Source organism: Diabrotica undecimpunctata, chromosome 4 (assembly GCF_040954645.1).
Source record: "Diabrotica undecimpunctata isolate CICGRU chromosome 4, icDiaUnde3, whole genome shotgun sequence".
Lineage (NCBI taxonomy): Eukaryota > Metazoa > Arthropoda > Insecta > Coleoptera > Chrysomelidae > Diabrotica > Diabrotica undecimpunctata.
Window position 1 is genome coordinate 24,392,662 of NC_092806.1, and position 25,112 is coordinate 24,417,773.

At 32.3% G+C, this 25,112-nt stretch overlaps 1 protein-coding gene across 1 annotated transcript; it reads left to right on the forward strand.

Moving 5' to 3' along the window:
- Nucleotides 1–10,253: 10,253 nt before the first annotated feature.
- LOC140438172 (uncharacterized) lies at nucleotides 10,254–24,406 on the forward strand. The gene is made up of 4 exons (XM_072527883.1): nucleotides 10,254–10,422; nucleotides 16,325–16,444; nucleotides 19,850–20,025; nucleotides 24,252–24,406. The coding sequence occupies exons 1-4, from the start codon at nucleotides 10,335–10,337 to the stop codon at nucleotides 24,342–24,344; spliced, it is 477 nt and encodes a 158-aa protein (XP_072383984.1). The 5' UTR covers nucleotides 10,254–10,334; the 3' UTR covers nucleotides 24,345–24,406.
- The last annotated feature ends 706 nt before the right edge of the window (nucleotides 24,407–25,112 follow it).

Here is a 25,112-nt window from a genome sequence, read left to right on the forward strand (position 1 = left end):
ATGGTAAACAAATAAAATACAATAAATAGTTAAAAAAAAAAAAAAATTTTCACTAAAATGGCTTAGCTCCAAAACAGAAGGAGACAGACAGAACTATGATCTATATGAAAAGAAAAACGATGTCATAACATTTACAGCAGAAAAAAAATTCTAGCATAGAAATCAAAACGTACAGAGGAGGACTAACAAATATGAAGCATAGAAATTTATAAACACCGCAACAAAAAGAAAAGATAAAGTAACAATCCATGTAACAAGAGACAAATTATGGATGCCACATAATGACATAAGGAATACAACAACATCCAACTGTCAGTAGCGGTCGTTAACAAAAAAATATTGGGAAAGCAGCCATGTCATTAAATTTTTTTTTATTTCCTTCATTTATTGCAATCTGTTATCAATATAACAATATACAATATGTTTGAAAGACATATAAAAAGTGACACAGTTGGAGCTACCCCCAGTGGTGAGCACCCTTTACGTATACTAAGGTAACACTACCAAATTTTTGACTTTTATACAAATACTCCAGTCGTCAGAGACGAAAATGCCACTGAACCTCTAAAAATCATACGAACAAGCTGAATTTGGCAAAGAATGTCAATTTTAGGACGCCACAAAAGACGTCTACTTTATGTAAACCGTTTACCACTTTAACCCTCGGGCTTTCTTCTAAAACCTCCCTCGTAGAGGAGGAAAATCGAAACAAAATTGATTTACCAAGAATCTGTACGCCATAGAAAAAAAATATCTCAAATAAAAAATGTAGCTAAGACAATTTTAAACAAAAATTTTTATTAGCATTTTTCATATAGAATGTAGCGTTCTCTCAGAAACAACGCTTAAAGCGATCGATAATTTTTAATGTCAGTTACGCCCGTAAATTCAATTTTCAATAAAATTTGCATTAGCTCGACGGTAAAAATTCGATATATTTTGATCCAAGTGTCCTATCGACAAAAATCAAGATGCGGTTTAAAAGGAAATAATGCAGCTTTCGTATGTAATTTTTGTATTTTGTAGCAAATAAACTGAGTTTTTATAAACGTGTTAAATAAATAAACGTTGCGAAATATTTAGCCTTCTACTCTTTACTGTAGAGTTTCGATAACTAGAAACTATTCTTTAAAACTCATAACATGAAATTTTAGTTTTGAGTTTTAGCAACAAATGTGAGTCATTTGAAATGTGCTTAAAAAACGCTGAATTTAAACTTTCACATTTAGTACGTTTTTCAAAACTACTAATTTCTGCTACAAATTTCACTCCAAATCATCTTTACGGAGGCATTTCCCGTGACGTGTGATCGTTTGTAATGTAAGTTTTAATTCCGCGTTTTTTAGTCACATTTCAAATGCCTCATATTTGTTGACAAAACTCAACACAAAATTCAATTTTTATGTTATAGATTGGTACCTAAAAATTGAAATTTAACTGACCAGTCAATTATAGTAATACATTTTATTGATCCCACGAGAATTGTAAAAAATGGCAAAAATCGCGCAACGTTTATTTATTAAACATATTTATAGAAATTGACTTCAATTGCAGCAAAATACAAATTGCACAAGTAAGCTGCGCTCTTTACCTTTAAAATACATTTCGATTTTGGTCGATAGGACACTTTCATCAAAAGATATCGAATTTTTACCGTCGAATTGATACACATTTATATATACACATACACATACTAATCTTGGATTCACATGAGTGGCCATTAGGAGGGTATCATCTGCATACGTAGCAATCGCAGTATTATTTGTGATAGGAATGTCAATTAGATATAAGTGAAAGCTGTAAAACAGTAGTGTCAGAGAAATTTCCTACCTTTTGGACGCCGGTTGGACCAAGCCCACTACTAACTATAAGTTCTATTGGGAAAAACGGTTTTTTTCAAATTGTTGGCCTTTTTGTTTTGTTCGGTTTAAACGCGTGATGGATAGTTGTGGATGTCTCCTCACCTAGGATCATGTATCGTTGTGCAATGAGATTGGGAAGATTAATTAGCAAGATTAATTAGGAAGGATACATATGTTATATATGACTGTAGAATCTGTAGCTGTGACTTGATTTTGGAAGTTAGATCATCATGCCAGACCTTGTCAAATGACTGCGAGACCTCTAAAAAGGAAGCTGTACTGTAGAATTTGGTTTCAAGAGCATCTCTAGCTGTTCTACACACCATAATTTATCACAAATGTTTTTGATATTGGATTTGGTGCTGTATTCCTGTATAGTGCTTCGTATTATCTGGAAGTTGTGGATTTACTTGAGCAGGATATAAATTTGTTAAATATAAAAACGAGAATATAAATTTGTGAATAAAGCTACATGTATGCTGTCTAGTCTAAATCGACTAGTCAAACGAAGACTGTAGTAACTCAAACTTTTCACTTTTTGAGTTACGAAAGCAAAACAATAAAACATAATAATCTATTCCCCAGGAAAGAATCGTAATTTAGTAAATACAGTTATGAAAAGTCAACAATTCTCCGATTTATGAAAAACAACCGTAGAAAATCATCGTATCTTTAGTTATAACAGTCTTCGTTGTTATCCGAGGTGATAGCATTAGGTATCGTAACATGAGTTACTACGGTATTCGGCGGTAGAATATGGTTATGTTCAAAAGTTTAGTTTTGCTATAGCTGCCATAATGTGTTCCAGAAGTGAGTAAATATTGGAATTAGTTGAAAAAGCGTATAAAAACACTGAAATGGATATTTCTTATCTTTCTTTTGAAGGTAAATTTATTTTTATTTAAAGTAATAACAAAATAAAAACCTGCTTATTTTTTATGGTAAACATATTGCTGTAAGTATTGTAAAAGAAAGCAGATACAAAAGACGAATGAAGATCATAGTGACCACGAGACTTATATTAATCCTGAATGTTCTACAGGTTGGTTTAAATTCTGCATCAAAAAATATTATGTATTTACCTCTTTTGTGTTTAATTTCAGTAAGATTAGAAGAGAATGAAGCCAGTGAGAATGAAAATGAAATTATTGAGAAGTAAAGCGATGAGGGACCATTTCATGCAGACTCTGATACTGTCCCAGATTACATTCCGATAGAAGAGGAAAACATACCTGGAGTAACAATTGAACCTCATAAGAATATAGCTGAGGTAACCACAAATAAAAAGAGAAAAAACAGCGGCTATATAGAAAGAGTAAGTAGAAAAAAATTAAAAACGTTAGTGAGTGGGTGGATGAAAAATCTAAAACTAGTCTAAATCTGGGGCGTGAACATGAAAATCGAAAAGGTATTAAAATTAAAGGAAGATCATACACAAACATATGTAGACTAAAACCTCTATTCCATGAATTATGAAAAAGTGGGATTTTATTACTCGTCATGTGAGACAGGTTGCCAAAAAACTATTTTAGTGCAGAACAATGGTCTCGAAGAAATTACTCTCGAGAATATTACTTCTAAATTCGCAATGAAGAACAACGTGTTTGCAAAATTATGTTCTTGGAAACCCTTAACGTTTCAGAAACTTAGATCACTACAGCATTAAGAAAACTGAAAGATGGTGGATCATTAGAGGAAAATAAACGTGGAAAACACACTAACAGACCACATAAACTATCAGCACAACTTATAGACAACGTAAAAAATCACAAAAATTAGTTTCCTGTAATACCTTTCCATTCTATGCGTAAGAATACGACGAAGATGTACCTTCACGAAGGTCTAAATATCCAAAAAATGTACCGCTTGTACAACGAGTATTGTGAACAAAATAACATCAGTACAGTTGCTATGTCACAGAGATATTTTCAATGAACAATTCAATATTGGGTTCTTTAAACCAAAAAATGACCAGTGTACAATTTGTTCTGTTTTTAATATGGCTGGAGATGCTGAAAAAGTAAAGTTGCTCAAAAAATACAAGTCCCATGTGAAATACAAAGAAGTTATTAGAAACTTAAAAGACATAGACAAACAGTTTCCGTTTTGGAACGGAAAAAACAGAAACACCAAAACTAATAAGCTATCTTAAAGTGCTATTCACAAGATACTTAAATGGGGAAGAAATCCCGAATAGTTGGAAAGAAGCATGGATTACTCCAATTCACAAAAAAGGTCCAAAAGATATTTGCGGAAACTACAGATGTATCTCTGTCACCAGTACCTTTAGCAGGCTGTTCGGTAAAATCTTAAAAAACATGATTGAGAAAGAATACGAACCTCATGAAATTGCACAGCAAGCAGGATTTAGAGCTGGAAGATCTTGCGTAGACCACATATTTACCCTAACACAACTGAATGAAAAGAAAGTTGCAAGAAACCAGGAAATACATCTTTTATTTGTGGATCTCACAAAAGCATATGACACGATTCCTGTGAGAAAGCTGTGGCAGTCTCTTGAACGATCTTCATTAAATAGCACGATCAACGACGCAGTCAAACAATTATACAATAAAGCATCATCAAAAATCAAACTAAACAACACCTTATCAGAAGAATTTCCAGTAACAAAAAGGTTACGAGAAGGATGCTGCCTCTCTCCAATACTATTTAAGATCTATTTAAATAAAGCACTAAAACACTGGAGAAGATCATGTTCAGGAATGGGGATCCAACTTGACGACGATACAACATTATACACTCTACATTTTGCGGACGACCAAGTAGTAGTGGCAGCAGACAAGGAAGATTTAGAATTCATGACGAGACGGTTGTTTAAAACATATGAAGAATGGGGCCTCTCTGTAAATAGAAACAAAACGCAATACTTATGCATCGGGAATGAAGTAGAAGATCTAATGGTCAACGAACATGAAACAATCAAGAACTGTGAGGAATATATATATTTGGGAACAACAATCAACAAGAGTGGGCGCACCGAAAAAGAGATAGACCAAAGAATCGTGAAAGGAAAAAGGGTGATATGCCGATTCTATGGTCAAAAGAACTATCAAATCAAAGAAAGCATCTCCTCTTTAACTCTATCTTTAAAAGTATAGTGCTCTATGGATGCGAAACATGGCAACTTACTAAATCCCTTGAGCGACGCCTACTTGCATTGGAAATGGACTTCTGGAGAAGATCAGCTAGAAAATCAAGGCTTGATAGAATACAAAATGACGATATCAGAAATATAATGGGAGTCAAGTCAACCATCATTGACGAAATTCAAAGGAGACAACTGATCTTGTATGGTCATGTGAAAAGAATGGACGACGACAGGCTGCCAAACCAAATTTTAAAATGGACGCCAAGGGAAAGAAGGAAGAGAGGAAGGCCAAAATAATCCTGGCTGGGCGGCATTCAGAAGGCAATGTCGGAAAGAAACCTTCACCCTGCCGAATGGAATGACCGACGTAGCTGGAAACTGGGAACCGGAAGGCGGAGAACGCTATAAAAAACCGGGAAAAAAAGACAAACAGTTTGCACTAAATGATAAGAGCTTATGCGTGGCTTGCTTTGACCTTCAAAAGGTTTTCCTTTGTCTAACGTAAGTGATTTTTACTACAAAAGCAAATACTCTGCATATATTTTTACAGTTTATGATGTTGAAAATAATCAGGGTTACTGCTATGTCTGGTATGAGCAGGTGGCTAAAAGAGGTCCAAATGGAATTGCCAGTAGCCTGTGGAAATTTTTATATCTCAAGGCATAACATAGTATTAAAACGATAAAATTCTACTCAGACAACTGTGTGGGACAAAATAGGAATCGTTTTAGAAACGAGAAATAAAAGTTTCGCATGAATACCAGAATTGTATAATGTTTAAATACGTATTCGATGATGGTTTTAAAATTTGTGACATAAAATTATATCCAAAATGCAGAGGACGGCCTTCCACTACCATTAAATTTCCACCAAAATTGTATGATGTACCGTTACCAATTGAAGAAAAAAAGCTAGAAGAATTACTGTGGCTGTATAATACTAGCAAAATACCCACAATGTACCATGAATTTTATAAAAATCTTAATTCAAAGAGTTATGCACCTCCTAAAGTCAAACTCGAAGTTGATTCAGTTGAGAGCGAAGAAGAGTCAGAGAAGGAAAATTGAATTAAAATACAAAACTGCAAATTAGATCAGTAACTTCTTCAAAATATAGTATTTTGTGTAAATAAAGTTAAGAAACCAATAATTGTGGTATTTATTACTTTAAAAATAACTCATTCAAAAGTCACGTATGACCATTTCTGTCTTAAATCTGTTTTACTTTTGTAAGATCATTATTAAAAGTATCACTTAATGCTATAACAAGATCCATTTTATAGATTAATGAGTTTTGGTACCGATGTAGATATATTTTTATAATTATCTCAATTACATAAAAAAGGGTGCATTGAATTCAGTACTATGGCAGAAAAATATAAGACCAGAAACGAAAAAAAGAATATATAATACCATATTGAAACCAGTAATCGTCTATGGCTCAGAAGTATGGCAGTTATCACAAAAACTTAAACGTAACCTATTGGTAGTTGAAATGGATCTTTGGAGGAGAGAATGTCTTCTTCTTCAAGTGCCATCTCCGCGGCGGAGGTCGGCAATCATCATAGATATTCGGACTTTTGAGACGGCTGTTCTGAAAAGTTCATTTGACATCCATACCACTCTCTCAGGTTGCGCAGCCATGACATTCTACGCCTCCCTATGCTTCTCTTTCCTTGGATCTTTCCCTGCATAATCAGTTGGAGCAAGGTGTATTTCTCTCCAGGTGTAATATGTCCGAGATATTCCAATTTTCTTGTTTTAATTATATTTAAAATTTCTATTTCTTTATTCATCCTTCTCAGAACCTCTTTGTTTGTGACGTGTTCTGTCCACGATATTTTCAGAATTCTTCTATACACCCACAGCTCGAATGATTCCAGTTTTTTCATTGATGTCGCATTCAAGGTCCAAGATTCCATTCCATAAAATAAAGTCGAAAACACATAGCACCTCGCCAACCTAACTCTTAGTTACAATTTTAAATCCCTTGTACATAGCACTCTTCTCATTTTGTTGAAATTTGCTCTAGCCTTTTCTATTCTGATTTTGATCTCCTGAATGTAATAATTTGTAAAGTTAATCATTGTTCCCAGATATGCATATTTGTCCACTTGTTCGACGTTGGTTCCGTTTATTAGAAAATTTTCGTTATTTCTTTGAGTTTTCGATATTCTCATAAATTTTGTCTTCTTGACATTCATTGTTAGACCATATTCCGCTATTCTGGTCACCAGTCTCTGAAGATTTTCAATATTTTCGGCTAAGATCACAGTGTCGCCCGCATATCTAATGTTGTTAATGGGAACTCAATTTACCTTTATTCCAGCTATTTCACCCTCAAGAGCGTTTGTCAGGATCTCTTCGGAGTAGGCATTAAAAAGAATTGGTGATAATATGCATCCCTGTCTCACTCCACATTTTATTTCAATTTCTTCTGACAGCTGTTCGTTAACACGTACTTTTGCTCGCTGTTTATAGTATACATTTGATATGATCCTGAGGTTGTTGTAGTTAATCTTTTTTGATTTCAGAACATTCATTAATTGTTTATGTATCAGTATATTAAGTGAAAAAAGAGCTTCACGCGTTCCTAGACTTTTGCGAAATGAATGTACAAAGATCAAATATAGAAGAAATCGAAAAATAACAATTAACATGGTACGGACATGTTAGACATATGGGGGAAAAAAGACTACCAAAAAAAATATTAGAATGTATACCACCAGAGAAAAGAAAACGAGGACGACCACCAACAACATGGATGCAAGGAATTTCAAAAGCAATGCCAGCAAGAAATCTATCTGAAGAAGACTGGCAGAATAGACAGGCTTGGCGAACGGGAACCCAAAGGCGGATTACGCTATGAACGGGATATATATATATATATATATATATATATATATATATATATACAGTCTTCGTAAGATCTTATTTTCCTACTCCTTTCAGAAGGTATCTGTTTTGCTTACATTGGATTTCGAACTTGTTTCCCGGTGAGATATTTATTTTCGAACAAAATACAAACCTTTATCTATATATCTATCTTTCAAGTATTTCAATTATTTGCTTACTGGGGAGCATAATTTAAATAAAAATATAATAGATTGATACAATGTATTTGATGATTAATGACATTTACATTTGACACGTCAAGTACCTGAGTATAATGTTAACGTAGCAGCGTTGATAAGAATTTTGTGAATAAATGATCAAGTAAGAAAATAACGTTATATAACGTTATTAACCAGATAATATATATATATATATATTTATATATATATATATATATATATATATATATATATATATATATATATATATATAATACATAATTGTTTATGTTATCTTCTTCACAATATCTCTCCATTTTTTCCTGTCTCTAGTTTTTTCTCTCCATTCTCTGACTCCTGCCCTTTGGAGGTCTTCTTCAACTTCTTGAAGCCACTTTGGTCTTGGTCTTCCCCTTCTGTTTCTTTCTCCTGGATTCCATTCTATCATTGCGTATGTCACTGCCTCATCTCCTGCTCGCCAAATGTGACCTAACCATCTAACTCTGCATTGCTTTATTTTAGTTACGATGTCTTCCTTAAGTTCTTCCTTAATCTCTGCATTTGTTCTGCTTCTATATTCATTTTGCTCTGTTTTGATTGGTCCTAGTATGGTTCTCATAATCTTTCTCCCTGCTATTCTTAAGTCTTCTTCATCTTTTTTAACCATCGTCATTGTTTCTCCTGCATATAATAATATTGGCCTAATTATGCTGTTATAAATGTTCATCTTAGTTTTCTTAGTCAGTGTTTTGCTTTTAAGTAATCTTTTGTTTGCAAAATAAGCTTTATTTGCTGCTAATATTTTTTCTTTTATTTCGGACTTCCTTTCTCCGGATTTGCTTATTGTAACTCCTAGGTATTTGAAGTATTCTACTTCTTTAAATTCAGAACTTCCTATTTTGATTTTTTGTTTGATTGGTTTTTTCCCTAATCTTAATATTTTGTCTAACTTAACTTTGAATAAACGTACCTAAATAATTAATTTCTAGTAGATTTTATGAAAAAAACAAATTATCCTATTCAATTATTTCTAAAAATAGTATTGGTATTGCTTTAGCATATTATATATAGTCTATATCGCTCTCGTCTTCAGCTAGAATGGCTTGGTCGTCAGCAAAGTATATCATGTACAATCTATCATCTCCGATTGGGATGCTCATATTGCAGCACTTTCTTCTCCACACTGAGAGTGCCTCATTTAGAAATATTTTGAAGAGTGTAGGTGCTATGCAGCAGCCTTGCTTTAGGCCCTTACTAATAGGAATTTCTCTAGTTAATCCATTTCCGGTTTTAATGTTTGCCGTCATATTTTTGTAGAGCTGTTGTACTGCTTGTATATTTTGTTTGCTTATTCCTTGTTTTTCCATTGCTACCCAAAGCATTGAAAGTGGTACACTATCGTATGCCTTTGTCAGATCTATAAAGACTATATGAGTTGAAAGGTTGTGGGCTAATCTTTTCACGAAAGCCATTCCGTTCTTTAACATCTGTCATCTCTTTTTCAATTTTGTTTTTTATTATTTTTCCATACAGTCTTGAGAGTGAATTTATAACACTTATCCCCCTGTAGTTTGAACAATTGTTTCTATCTCCTTTTTTGTAGATGTTGTTAATATGTGCTTTTGTCCACTCCGGTGGTAAGTCGTGTCCATTATAGAATAAGGTGAAGACATACGCCAGTAATTCCCGTAATACTTGTGGGCTATGTTTTAATAATTCATTTAAATAACTAAGTTAAGTCCAAAAAATTGGCTACAGGAAACATATAGGTTTTTGTTACAGAGGTCCATACTACACAAAACAACTCTCGTTTGCCTGGCCGGTGCAGTGTCACGAAAAAAACCTTATTTCCCTGGTCTAATTAGTTGGGAGAAGGGATCTAGGACATAATTTCTATCAGGTACCAGGAGATAATGGGAGATAATTATAGTTCACGTGGGAAGGATCGCATCCCTGAAATAGACCTACCTTCTACCGGGAACGTAAAAGAATATCTACAAGCAACAATGTATTACAATTAATACATTATTATAAATATTATCCAGACTAGTCTAGTCAACAAATACTTTAGCATAAATATCATTTAATTTAGTTTTCAATGAAAACACCATAAACATCTTTGTAATCTGATTGAAGCAATAGTTTAAAAAAATCAATATGTAAACAACAACCACTTATTCTCAAGTGGTAGCTAATCCCAATCACTGATTAAATGTTACTATAATACATCTTAGAATGAGCAAAGCAGAAACTGTTATTTAATCCATGTACCTGTCTGTTGTCCGTTACGATATAATAAAAGTAGTCAAAAATGAAGCTAGACGTTTATTTAAATATTTTAATTATATGTATTGGTACCGTTTATGCATCTGAGGCCAATTCTACCATTGTAGATAAATGTAAGTAATGGAATTTATCAATTTTGAATTTCCTAGATATAAGTATATACATAGCGGTTGATTTACACTTAGCGTTTGTTGCAATTTGAACGCCATTGTCATTTGTTTTGCCATGCGTACGCTGCAATGTATCTTCTGTTCATGGCGATATCAATTATTTTCTCCCAAATTTAAATTCTCCCTTCTTTTCTTGGCGTTTTTAGGACTCATTCTCAAGTTTTATCAACTTCTTATTGTTCGATGAAGAACATTATTTTTTGTCTATATTATCTGTTAATGTTTTTTCTATCTTAGTTATTTCTTTTATTTTCTTTGTTCTTCAAGGACCGTGTACTGTGAGTCTGCAGCATCTTCCCCAAAAATTATTTTCTAGTCGTACGAAATTGTACTTTCAACCAGTGTTGTAAATAGTATTTTTTATTTTTGTTGTATGTCTCTTGTCAATAAAAATTTTAATAAAGAAAAAGGTGCCTTTATAGGCCCAGATTTTTATTAAAAAAGGCAACATATAATAGGCAATATGAGCAAACAACTTATTATTTATTATACAAAGTGAATTAACCTAATATTAACTTAACACAAATATATTTACACAAAACATTATAAGTAACATAATAAATTAATAACTAATTAATAATTAAACATTGTAACCATTTTATCATTAACAGCTATAACTAAATGTTTTTCAATATTCTTTAATTACAAATCTGATCCCATATAGTCATAAGATCAATTGTGGTTTATTTCCATATATATATACATAATACATAAAAAATACATAAAAATACATAAAAAATTCTAATCAATTTTGTTTTTGTTAGATGGGAAGCTTAGAATAGAAAAACTTTAACTAGAGAGTCCCTATTTTAAAATTCATCCGATTTTACCCACAAATATTCCACACATCAATTCGTGGAATTATAATAGATATAAGTCATGTATTATATCACGTTTAAAACTGAATGATGGTCGCTTTCCAGCACATCTCTTTCGAATTGGTACCTTAGATTCTCCGCGTTGTTATCACTGTCCAGAAAAACCTTTAGCTAATATAAATCACGTTTTTTAGAGTGTCAAAAATATACTGCACATACAGAAATACTGTACCAAGATGTAATTAGAATTCTAACCTCTATTAACTCCATTCGTCGTTACCTCCTGCCCGTGACCTAGTCTAGTTTATCTTAATAACAATGTCTTGATGGGTCCGTAAACGAGAAACGAGTGTCCATGTTTTATCCCCTTTCTTATTCCAATTAAAAAAAAATACAATGTTTTTAAATCAATGCATGATATCGTCTTCTGATAACAGCATAATGAATTTTATCATATAAAAAATAAATAAATTTTTTTTGCAATATATGCTAATGTTGTTATGACTGCAGATCATCTAAGTCTGTATACCAATATGAAAAATATTGAATATGCAGAGTAAAATTAAAATGTATAAAGACAAACGTGTCAAATTTAAAGTCAACTGTGTCTGAGTCTGTGAGTCTGAGCTCATTATATACCAAGAAGAATTTACTAAGTTCCCACCCCCAACACTGAACGTGCCAATTGTTAATAAGAAATGTCCTATGAGTATATAGGACCACAGGACAGGTGTGAATATGTAACTCATACCTAAATACACGCGCACAGACACACTAAAATAAACATACACACATGTACATCTGCATCATGCTCAATCAAAAAGTCATCGTACAGCCTCACCACAACTGCCGCCTCAGACGGTGAGATGTATAGTGTGACTACTGTGCTCCCCAATTCCAGGGTATCACCATCGTGCCTTTGGTATGCATCGCGCAAGAGAAAAGTGTTGCCTAAATGATCCAACCAAAAGATCTGCCGAAGTCTGGGGAATTATCAGCATACCGTTCCGCCTTAAAAATAACAAAATATGTTAAATATTTATATGACTCAGAAATGAGTGACTCTTCTGAGTTCTTAAATAATAAACGCGACCATGGTCGTGGAGCATTTGAGCCCAAGGCGGTTCAATCTTCTTATATTCTTAAGATAGAAGCACTGCCTGCATCCTGGTCCGTTTCTACCTGTGAAGAAATCCTCTATTATGAGTTGGAGAAAGTGGCATCTATTATGTCTAAATTCCAACAGAATATACAGTTTTCGGTATTTTAATGATCTTTATAAGCTCACCGTCTTTGCCCATTCGACGAAAATCCTGTAAGTTGGTAGTTTGAGCAGTCCAAGATATTCGCCGATATATCCGTATTTTAAATGAATTCCGATTAAGGTTGATTTGGATTTTAATTTACTTAGAATATCTTTGTGTTTCCAATGTTAATTTTTAAACCCAGTAGATCTCCTTCAACTGATATTTTGTTAAGTAAACGCTGTAAGCTCTTCGAACTATCTACAACTATAACTGTGTAATGAGCATATCTTAAATTATTTATTAATTGGTACATCTTTTGTTTGGGTATTTTCAAGTTATGTACTAAATATTTTTTAGATCTTGGGAGTTCAATCTTTTCTTTTCAGAATATCAACAAGGTACTATGTTTGACACAGTAAAATGCTTGGACATAATCTGTGAGACATAGATAAACTTATTTACACTGGTCTCTACACTTCTCAACCCTTCTCGAAAACACATCTGTATATCACTCAGATCTTGCTCGCATTTAAACAAATCTTGAGAAATCTTCACAATTCCTAGTAATTATAGTTAACGCCATGGCGTTCAAAATCGTATTCTTGACTGAGGTGGAGCAAGCTATAAATGGCTATGCCATTTATAGCTTGCTGTGTGTCTTTGTTGCTGTTTTGACTCTTGTCCATTTCTTCCTATCCTTGCACTGAACTTTCCAGTCTTTAACATTAATTGTTCTTATATCATCTCCTACATCATCCAGCTATCTTCTTCTGGGCTTTCCTTTACACCTTGGCCATAGTGGTGTCCAGTTAGTTGTTATCCTTTCTCTCATTAATTCTTCTTAAATTTCAGCATCTGTTTTCATTTTTCTTTCTCTCTCTCTTATTACATGGGGGCCCAATATAGTTTTTATTATTTTTCTTTCAAATTTCAGCAGACTATCTTCTTCTTTCTTATTAGTCGTCGTTGTTTCCATCTCATATGTAACAACAGGTCTTATTAAGATCTTATATAGGTTCATCTTTGTTCTCAACAGGTTTCTATTCGTTCCATATGTTATTTTGCCTTTTAGAATTCTTTCCTTTGTTCACTCTTTTTTGGTTTTCCCTATTGTTATTCCCAAGTAGCTAAAGGTTAATACATTTTCAAATGTATGGTTTGTATTATTAGATATTTAGTGAGTTGTTGTGTCGTCTTTTCCTATTATCGTGTATTTTATTTTGTGCTGGTTTATCTCTAGTCCTATGTTCTTTGCTTTCTTATCTAATTTTTAATTGCTCATATAAGTGTCATCTTCATCTTTGCTATGATGACTAGATCATCTGCATATGCTATTACTTGAAGCTGATCTGTAATAACGTTTTTGTTTACGAAGTTTGTCCTCCTTATTATTGATTTTAATATCAGGTGTTGGAGAGATAGAGTCATCTTATTAGAAGCCTTTTTTTCTTTGATCACCTTAAAAGTTGTTCTGTTGACTTTAGACTAACTGTTAGCATATGTCTCATTTTTTTGGGAATCCAAGATGCTCTAGTTTTTCTATCATTTTCGTCCGATTAATTGTATCAAAAGCGCTTTTGAAATCTATGCATATTACGTGCATGCCTCTTTTGTATTATGTCGATTTTTGAACTGATATTCCCCTAATAATCGTTCAGCGCATGATTAAGTCTCATGTCTAGGATATTTGCTTGAATTTTGTATGTGGTATTTAATAGGTTATTGCTCTGTAATTCTCGCACTCCTCCCGATCTCTTTTTTATAGATTGGGACTATAACACCTCTGTTCCAATCATCTGGTAGTGCGTTTTGTGTCCATATTTGTTGTATTGGCTTTTTTATTTCTTTATGTAATTCTCTTCCTCCGTATTTTATTAGTTCCACTGCTATTTCTGTACTCTATTCTTGCCTTGTTTGTCATCTCTACTATATAGAAACGCATATTCTTCTTTTGTGATTTCTCCTGTTTTTTTTCCATCTTACTTCTAGTATCGCAGCAATGTCTATTGTGTATTTTTTTTAAATCTTTTGCTACTTCTTCGATTTTTTTAGTCCTTAATAACGTCTTAATATTCCATGTTGGTATTTTTAGTATATTTTTTTGCTTCCTTTTTATTTTTATTTTTATTTTTATTCCCTGATCTTTGGACGTTAGGTTATCTTTTGTTACCTCAGACAGAATTCCTGAAGAATGGAGATCAAGCATCCCAATACCTGTCTTAAAAAAGGGACACTAATCGTACCCGAAAAATTACAGAGGAATCATTTATTAAACATAACAATAAAATTAACAAAGAAAGTGATAACAAATCAACTAAATGAAATTATAACACTAGTAGAAGAAAAACAAGGTTTTAGGTCGGTAAGATCATGCATCGACGCTATATTTATAATGAGGCAAATGCAAGAGAAATCATTAGAATACAACAAATCAACAAATCTGTTTCGTGGACCTCAAGAAGTCATTTAACCGAGAGTCAAATTAAAGGACGTTATCCACTGATTGTACGCAAGAGAGATACCTTTAGGACTAATTAAAACAATTGAAAATATCTACCAAAACAACACAGTAAAACTAGAAGAAGAACTAGCTGACCCTATTAAAACTGACAATGGGATAAGACGGGAGATTCCATAAGGCCTCGATTGTTCAACCTGATTATGGATGAAGTTATAAAAAATGTTAGGTCTTACATTTACATAAGGGACGCCAAATGGGAGAAAAACAACTTAAAATAATCTGTAAATCATCTCTAAGTGAAGATGATTTACAACGTATGCTGCATTAATTTAATATAACCGCCAGAAAATTTAACATTTTAATTTCCCCAAAAAAGACAAAATGCATAGTTATAACAGCAAATTAACTAAAATGTAAATTAGAGCTGAAAGGTCAGATAATAGAACAACTGATACATTTTAAATATCTAGGCATCACATTATTTACATTTGAAGCTTCGGAAAGCTCGAAACGGAAATGAAAGATCAAGTGAATAGAGCAAACAGAGACCCAGGTTGCCTGAATAAAACAATATAAAGAAATAAAAATATTGGGAAAGAAATGAAAGGCAGAATTTATAAAACAGTCATCAGAACAATAATGGCATACGCGGCACAAAGAAGACCTGACAGAGAGTACAAAAAGGATCATAGAAACAACAGAGAGGAAAACACTTACAAAAATGGATGGTCAAACACTATGGAACAGAGCTAGAAGTATATACCATGTAGATATAAGGTGGAAAACATCAAGAACTAGTTAAAAAATAGAAGAGTAGAATGAAACGATCATATAAGCCGAATGACAACAAATAGAGTAGTAAAGACGGATAGAGACGTTTCCCTAATAGAAAGACCACGAAAACGATGGAACAACAACTTACTGGAGGCACATTTAAAAACAGACAGAGTCATGTCTACAAAAAAGAAGAAGAAGACGTGTATCAAGAAATATATTATTGTCTTTGTCCGCTTTTTTCAATATCTTACAGATTTACGGTATCTAGTGGTTTCCTTAACTCTTTTGTAGATGTTTAAATTTTTGCCGATTGCCATTAAATCAAATATTTGGTGATTTACGTTGTTTTATTAGTATATGTAATTTCATATCTTCTTGTGTATGCAAAATTGAATGTTTCTATGCATTTTGTTGGGATTTACGCAGTTATTTACTAAGTTTGTCAGTAATTTTTGTTTTTTAGCCGAACTTTTGTTACTAAAAACATTCTGAGTAAAAGTATGTAACATGTTTTTTTAAACTTTGTTTATGTTACATTATAGGTCAAAATGGAGCATTTTTGCCTATAGTGGAATTAGTATCAAACGAAAAACTGTGTATACAACCTCCTTGTGAGATATATGCTGGGTCAGCTGCTTACATAACCATCAATTTTACTTCACGTAAGTATAACATATACATATTTTAGAAAAAGATGTATTTTTTCTTAGACAGATTATAGTTTTTGATAAAAAGTGAATTATATTATTTTTAGTGATTGTGTTATTTTTCCGAATTAATACCGCATAATGGTTAAAATGCAATTTTATTTATGTAATGATTTATATATCCTTTCTTTATCGTTGAGAAGAATCTACATATAGTTAAATATGGTCGATGTTTTTCGTATGGTCGATGGTCCACTACGTCCTGAAAGGTCTTTTGTGTATACTCTACATCTATATTCTACTCCAAAATATCAAAACTTCCAGACTTCCACCTTGATCCTACCTTGATTATCTGAAAGACTATAGCGGGATAAGATGGTAAAATCTACACTCGGCTGGTTTTTTATTTGGGATTGGACACTCAAAAGTGCACATTTAGAAACCCCTTTAGCCAAATTTTAGCTCCCTAGGTGACCCCTGGGACCCCCTATGTTTTTTCGATAAAAAAAAATTCACAAACATACACTTTAATGCCCAAAAACTTTCCGATTTTTTTCAGATTTCTTGGATCAAAATTGAGCACAGGAAAAATATTTGAATGTTTCAAAAAATTTAAATCAAAAAACATAAACTTCTAAATTATATTTTATTTTGGTTTTTTGAATGACGGAGTCAGATTTTTCATTGTCGCTCCGGAAAAATCTCAAAATTCGAAAAAAGTCATCTTTTTGATATTTTCCCCCCGTTTTAAGCACATAAGTTCATTTAACTGTGACAAATAACGATTTTTGTTTCTCTCCTTCCTTTATTGGAGTAATGATTATCATTCAAATATTTTCGTGCCCAAAAAGATTCCAATTTTTTTTACTTCGATTAAATAATTATTTTTCGTGTATTTTTTTGTTTAGTTGCGGGGCTAGATTTTTCATTTTGAAAATTCAAAATTTGAAAAAACTCTTTTTTTTGGTGTTTTTCTCATGGTTTCAGGAAAAATACTTTTATACTTATTTATCACATCACATACTGACCTCGTAATAAACGAAGATAGTGAAAAAGACTACTATTGTAGAAGAACTATTATTGTAATGTGATTTTGAATATTTTTTACTATTTTGTAATTTTATATTTCATTATTATTAATAGAAATTAAAAAAGGTCAAATATAAAATTGAATATAATTATTTTATTAATTTAACGCATAAATGATAATCACGACTAGCATAAAGAGGGGGGAAACAAAAATCGTTATTTGTCATATTTAAATGAGGTTATGTGCTTAAAATATGTAAAAAAAAATACCGAAAAATGCAGATTTTTCGAATTCGGATTAACTATGTTTCAGTACGTGAATGGCCCATATGACCCTGCTATTAGAAAAATGGAAAATAGATGAAAAACCGTTCTTCATTCAAATGGATTCACTTAAGGTTATGTGCTAAAAACATCTAAAAATATAAAAAATAGGGTTTTCGTATTTTGACTATGTTCTGGTCTGAAAATGGCAAACCTAATCGCTCTATTGGAAATAACATAGAAATATATAAAAAATCGTTAATTATTGACCTACAGTTGAGATTATGTGCCAAAACCATGAAAAAAAAACACCAAAAAGGGTTTTTTCAAATTTTAAATTTTAAAATTGGAAAATCTAAACCCTAAAAGAACGGAAAAAATACACAAAAAATAATTATTTAGAAGTTTGCCAAATATTACCTACATAACCTAAAAATTCTTTTGAAAAATTCAAATATTTTTCCTGAGCTCAATTTTGATCTAAAATAAGATATTTTAAATTTGGGAAATTTAAATTTTTGGTTATTAAAATGTATGTTTGTGAGTTTTTTCAGATTTTTAAAAGCAAAGGAAAGTTTTTTTTTGAAAAAACACATTCTTTACGATAGGGGTCTTCAGGGGCAACGTAGAAAGCGAAAAATTTGGCTAAAGGGGTTTCTGAATATATACTTTCAAGTGCCTAACCCCAAATAAAAGTCCAGCTGAGTGCTGTAGCCTTTATCATTATATTGTAAATATTTCAACAGAAAACTAGTTTTTTTTTTCAATACTAAACCTTCTAAACCAGTTAAACGTCCAGAATGTGTTTGTATATTAATGAAGTATATTGTAAATGAAAAACGAATAGTTTCAACCAGGGTGCTTTTGGTTAGGAGTGAGTTTGTTACTTTCTGAGCGACAACAAAAAATAAGCAGACTTTATTTTAGTAATAACTTACCTTAATTTTCATGCAAATCACTTTTGCCAGTAGTCATTTTTAACGTTTTTTAGATCTTTAAAAAAGTTTACATAAATTTTCCATGAAAAACTTACTGTTTTCCGGTTATTCAACATCGTATGTTTGGATATTTCTATTCGACAAAGAAAAGTCTACTTTCAAATAGCCATAAATTTGTTAGTATATTTAGTTAACGCTAATTATAAAAAACAAATCTGTTTGATTTATTAGCTTCATCCAAACAGTTTTTCCGATAAAATCTAAATTTTTGGAGTCATTCGAGAAAAACCGTTTAAGGACATTTTTTTGACGTGTAACTTGTGAATTTTCAGTCACCAATAAGTCCAAAAATATTGACTTTTCGAAAAACCCCCAAAGAATATTTTTGTTTTAAAATCTACTCTTCTAGCGACTACCATAGTTTTTTTTAATAAAATTTTTCCACCCGCAAGTTGAGGTGGTAACCACTCTCAGAGGAAAACACATGTTGGCATAGGATATATTTTGATTGTTAAGCTATTTATTAACTACCTTCAAAATTTCAAGCAAATCGATGCATACAAAAATATTTTAGAGGTTTTTCTACTATTTTTGAAGCGAAGCTTCTATATTGGCGTTGTATTACTTTTTCTATAGTAAAATGTTGAGACGTGCGCCACAAGATGGCGTCTACTATTCACTACTCTCGATCAATTCGTTTCTAGTCTTCATATATTTATTTTAACATAATACAGAATAAAAGTCATAGATCTCATCCGATTAATAACAATATTGAATCATCTGTTAAAATTTTTAAAAGTTTATATAATAATTAAATTTACTATTAAATGATATTTATCCATATTTAATTATAATTTAATATATGGTTTGCATTTGACAGGTCTGTCAAAAGTAAACAAACTATGTTCTGTTAATACGTCAACAGGTGGCGTTAGGAGCAAACATAAAAATGTATTAAATTATTTGAATATAATATAATTTGTTTAAAATATAAATAACAAAATTACTTTATTCAGTTTTAAAGATATATGAAACATAGTATAAAGCTTTGCGCTAGTCTTCTGTACCGCCTGCTGTCACATCTTTTTTTACCGTTATATTTAACTTAGACACGCCACAAGAAAAGAGTTTCAGAACTTCTTTAAAATATTATTAATTATATACTAATTTATTTTTAATTATTTTTTAGCTGATTATATAGCATCCATAAAACCTACGTACATAGTCGAGGCACTAGGCTTACCAATAAATTATCCAGTTGGAAATGATGCCTGTACAGCGCTCACCAATACGATATGTCCCTTAGTTAAAGACGAATTTGTATCTTACAGTTATGAAATGGATATCGGAACTTGGTATCCAGAAGTAAGTATATTTTAGTTTTACTGAAGGAGTGCAAATTAGGAGATGTTTCAAAGGATTTTTCATATTATTACTTACATATCTTGGGAAGGATATGAAATAAATAAGAACACACTTATTAAAAAGTAAAAAGTTATAAGGTGACATGAAATTGACATGGCATATGACATAACATATGTCATAATACACCTCTCTATCATTTTTCTACATAATCGCTGCTTAAGTCAATATAAATTTGAGCGTACGTACTAGATTTTGTACAATTGCATCACATTTTTCCTCTTCACGTCTTGAAGCAATTTATTCGCAGGATCTGTTATTTTGTGGTAGAATCTTACTCTATAGTTTTAATTCAGCAGGATTTATGACAAGTCCCCATCATTTTTTTACGCATTCTGGTACTTCCGTTTTGTATGACGTAATCGGCGTAATAGTACCGATGCATTTTTGAAAATACTTTCAAGAAGTCGTAAACATCTTCTATGTACGTTTTTACTATGTTGATAGAGTTTGTGGATTTTCTAAGCGGCTATGACCTTGAAAATATCTGCACGCCGGCTCGTCCAAAGTTATTAAAATTTTTACGGTCGAAGCGTATGCATGACTCATAACCGTTTAGAAAATCCACTATCTTTATTCTCATATGTGTTTTCGAAAAATTTGGAGCCAGATTTGAATTTGGAAATTAACAACTAAATTCTTTGATAGAAAAGCGGATTATTGTTGAGTAAGAGCGGTTGAGTAGGTGTACGCTTTTTTATATTATTTGTTGATTTGACAATTTTCCATTTAAAATGTTGTTAGGCCCATAGGCCGGGTCTAATTTTTAGGTTAGGTTTAATTCATTCGCTGGTTTATAAGCATTAAAGTTTGAAGTTTAAGTACATAATGTTCGTTAGATTATTTGATTAAATTAATAGTTATTTAACCAACAAGTGTATTAATAAGGGCGATTAACAATTGAGATATATTAACGCGCGAGCGAAGCGAGTGCGTTAATGTTCGAGATTGTTAATCGCCATTTTAATTCACGAGTTCGTTACAAAACTTTTCCGTCGACCATACTTTTCAGAAATAAAAATATCTTAGTTTAAATTTTTATTTACTTAACGATAAATAATGACATACAATGACAGACAGTACTTACAGCGGCTACTTCATTTTAAATAATTTGTTAGTGGGAATATAAATAGGCATGTTTAGTTGCCTACACCACAGGTAACTGCCAATCACAGAACGTTAAATGTGGTTAAATTAATTTATGCAAGCAATGTATGTTGTGTTGCCTATAATAAAATCGTTCATTAATAGAAAATCATTCATTAATAGGGGTCATTAATCAATGATTTTGAGGGTGTTAAAATTGATCATAAATGGATGGTCGACGGAAAAATATTATATAAAATTATAAGATCTTTGTGTCCTTAGTATAAATCGATCCGTACGAAAAAACAAGATATTGTTTTAAAATATTACTAAGAAGAAGAATACTGTATCTTGGATAAAAAACTTCTTCGTGTGCCATGTGCAAAGTTGGACGTCGATGATCAAATATTAAATTTTTTTTATGGTCGTAAGATGACCAGAATCCCCTCCTTCGCCTGTTTAAATATAATAGCAGCGACTGGTAATCCCAATATTCCTTTATATTCCTAAGTCAGGAATTTTGTTTTCTACCAGGTCTGCGTTTTCATTATTCGTTCAAATTAACAACTAAAGTAAAACAAATAAACATAATGAAATTATAACACTAGCAGAAGAACAATAAAGGTTTTAGGTCAAGAAGATCATGCACCGACGCTATATTTGTAATAAGGCAAGTGCAAGAGAAATCATTATAAAATATTTTATTAAATATCAATAAAAGTAAAAGTAGAAGAAAAACTAACCGACCCTATTGAAGCTGGCAATGGGATAAGACAGGCTTCTTCTTCTTCTTCTTCTTCAGCCTTCATTCATCCATTGTTGGACATAGGCCTCCTCCAATTGTTTCCACGCTTCCCTATCTTTTGCAATTCTCATCCACTGCTTTCCAGCTACAACTGTTATATCGTCTATCCATCTCTTTTTGGGTCTTCCCACGCTTCTTTTTGTTTCTCGAGGTCTCCAGAATGTCACTTTATGAGACCATCTGTTGGTGTCTTGTCTTGCTACATGTGCTACCCATTGCCATCTCAATGTCGCTATTTTTTCCATGATGTCGGTTACTTTAGTTCTTCGACGTATTTCGGTGTGAGGAATTTTGTCTCTGAGGCTTATATTTAACATGGCCCTCTCCATGGCCCGTTGAGTTACTCTTAATTAATCTGCCATTTTTCTTGTTATTGCCATAGTTTCCAATCCATAAGTTGCAACTGGTAGTATACAAGTGTCATAGGTTTTTCGTTTTAAGTGTATTGGGATTTTTCTGTCTTTTAAAATGAAGCTCAACTTCCCAAAAGCAGCCCATGGCAGGCAGATTCCCTGATTCCTCTAGTGTTCAACCTGATTATGGATGAAATAATAAAAAAAGTAAGAACTAAGAAAGGATACCAAATGGGAGAAAAACAACTTAAAATAATCTGCTATGCAAACGAGGCAACACTACTCTCTCAAAGTGAAGATGATTTACAACGCATGCTGCATCAACTTAATATAACCGTTAGAAAATTTTCATGTTAATATCCCCAAAAAAGACAAAATACATGGTTATAACAACAAATTTACTAAGATGTAAATTGGAGCTAAATATTGTTCTGAAGCTGAAGGTCAGATAATAGAACAAGTGATGGAGTTTAAATATCTAGGCATGACATTATCTAGCTACGGAAAGCTTGAAACTGAAGTGGAAGATCAAGTGAATAGTGCAAATAGTGCAAACGGGAAAGAAATAAAAGGCAGAATTTACAAAACAGTAATCAGACCAATAATGACATACACGACAGAAACACGACCTGACATAGAGAGGTCAAAAAGGATGTTAGAAACATCAGAGATGAAAAAACTTGAAAAATTGATGGTAAGACACTAAGAGACAGAGCTAGAAGTACAGATATACGACGTAGATGCAAGGTGGAGAACATCAAGAACTGGGTGAGAAATAGAAGAGTAGAATGGAACGATCATATAAGCCTAATAACAACAAATACTATAGAATATTAATAATAAATAAATAAATATTATGGACATTGACCAGTATAGATGAGTTATGACACATTTGTCACGTTAGCTGTTTTTTCTTCCAAGTTAAAATTAAAATTATAAAATGGAACCCACAAAAATGTTCAAGAGATCTATCTTCAGAGATGTATCTTCAATTTGCTCCAAAATATTTTCAACTGTGTTCTTTGAGAATCTAAACGAACAGAAAAAATCTTCAAGGTCTAGTTCTTTAAAATGATTTGTTCTGTGCCTTATGATTCTTGGTCTGCCAGTTTCCTCGTCACTGCTAAAAGCATTTACATCATATAAATCCATATCTGAATTATTAATAATTTACGTGTTTGTCTACACTCTGTCAATGTCAACAAAACGAAATTCGAAATCCTGGTCAAGCTCTAAACCACCGCTTTTACTTTGGGTTAAAAATTTTGTAGGTTAACAACAACTCGAGCTGTTGACCTTATATTGTGAAACCTATATTTCAGGATAACCACTGGTTATCTCTTAACCCCAAGGTAACTTACTTTGTGAAACCGGCCGATAGAGTAGTAAAGACGGCAAGAGACGGTTCCCCAATAGGAAGACGATCAGTAGGAAGACTACGAAAACGATGGAACGACAACTTACTGGAGGCACATTGAAAAACAGACAGAATCATGTCTACATAAAAAGAAGAAATCTGCGTTTTCTCTCAATTTTTTAAGAACAGTACAGAAGATATCAAATTTGCTGGTATCTTTCCTAGGACATAGATGTAGTCGAGGAGGGTTCCGTATATTCCTTTAAAATGAAATCCTTTAACATCGACCTTTTAATTTTAATTCTTAAAACATTCAATATGTAGTCCTTTAAATTCTTTACACCTTTTCAAGTGGCTGGTTTCAATTGCTAACTATGTGTTCACCGAAGATGTCCCAAGGAGACCCAAAACGTTCTGAAATTTTAATCCGTTTGGAAGATTTCAATTTTTTATAAAAATAATTTTTTAAATATATAAATTATCATTTTACACTAGAAGTCTTTCATTTTACACTAATTTTTTTCTATTTTCATTTTTGCAAAACCATTTATACTTTTTTCTTTTTCAGATTCCGTTTAGCGTGCAGGTTTCATTTACCAATATGGAGGACAATTCCGTTATATTATGTTTTAATCTCGACCTTCAAGTGAGAAAAAACTAAATTCAAGAATGTGTAATATATTTATTGGTGTAAATAATTTAAAATATATCTTAGTTTTTAATCTTTTTTTTTTATTAAAACTTTTAGAGTAGCCATATGGGTACTACGATATAATATGCAGCACATATTCCCTTCTTAGGGTAAAGACACACACAGCGGTTTTAACCGAAGCGTTTAGCGCGTCGGTAGCTTCGTGTAAAGACAGACACAGCGTTTCTAACCGAAGCGATTAACGAGTCGGTAGTAATTTTAAACACGATTTGTGCAGTGTTCGATAGGGTTTTCGAGATGGACGACGTATTGTATTTGTCAGTATTCTAAATGCCTTGGAAATTTTACAAAAAAAAAACAACAAAAACGTAGAATGTGGATGAATCCAATTATCAAAGAAAGGGAACCAAAAGGGCATTTTCATACGATGTTTGCTGAAGTACAACGAGACTATGAAAATTTTTTTAACTTTACTAGGATGTCGCGAGATACTTTTGATGAGTTGCTTACGATTTGCCAAGAAAGACTAACAAAGGCATCGAAGTGGTAGTACTACACAAATTTTATACTTAAAGCGACGATATATTAGTAACAGCAAAGATTAAGATGAATATGTAAACAAAACATAACAAACTTATCAAACAGTATGTTAGACAAAGCTCTTTTATTATTAGTTTCTGGATAGCAATAACTTATTTTCAACCTTTACCATTGTCATCGGTTTTCCAGAGATCTACTGTAGCAAAGGACTATGTATATCGCTCATAAAGAATTAAA

What these genes read in the sequence shown, in the direction of transcription:
- LOC140438172 (XM_072527883.1), top strand. Translation starts at nt 10,335, where the DNA reads ATGAAGCTAGACGTTTATTTAAATATTTTAATTATATGTATTGGTACC. An exon ending in TTCTACCATTGTAGATAAAT is followed by an intron (nt 10,423 to 16,324) that starts GTAAGTAATGGA and finishes GTTACATTATAG; the next exon opens with GTCAAAATGGAGCATTTTTG. An exon ending in AACCATCAATTTTACTTCAC is followed by an intron (nt 16,445 to 19,849) that starts GTAAGTATAACA and finishes ATTATTTTTTAG; the next exon opens with CTGATTATATAGCATCCATA.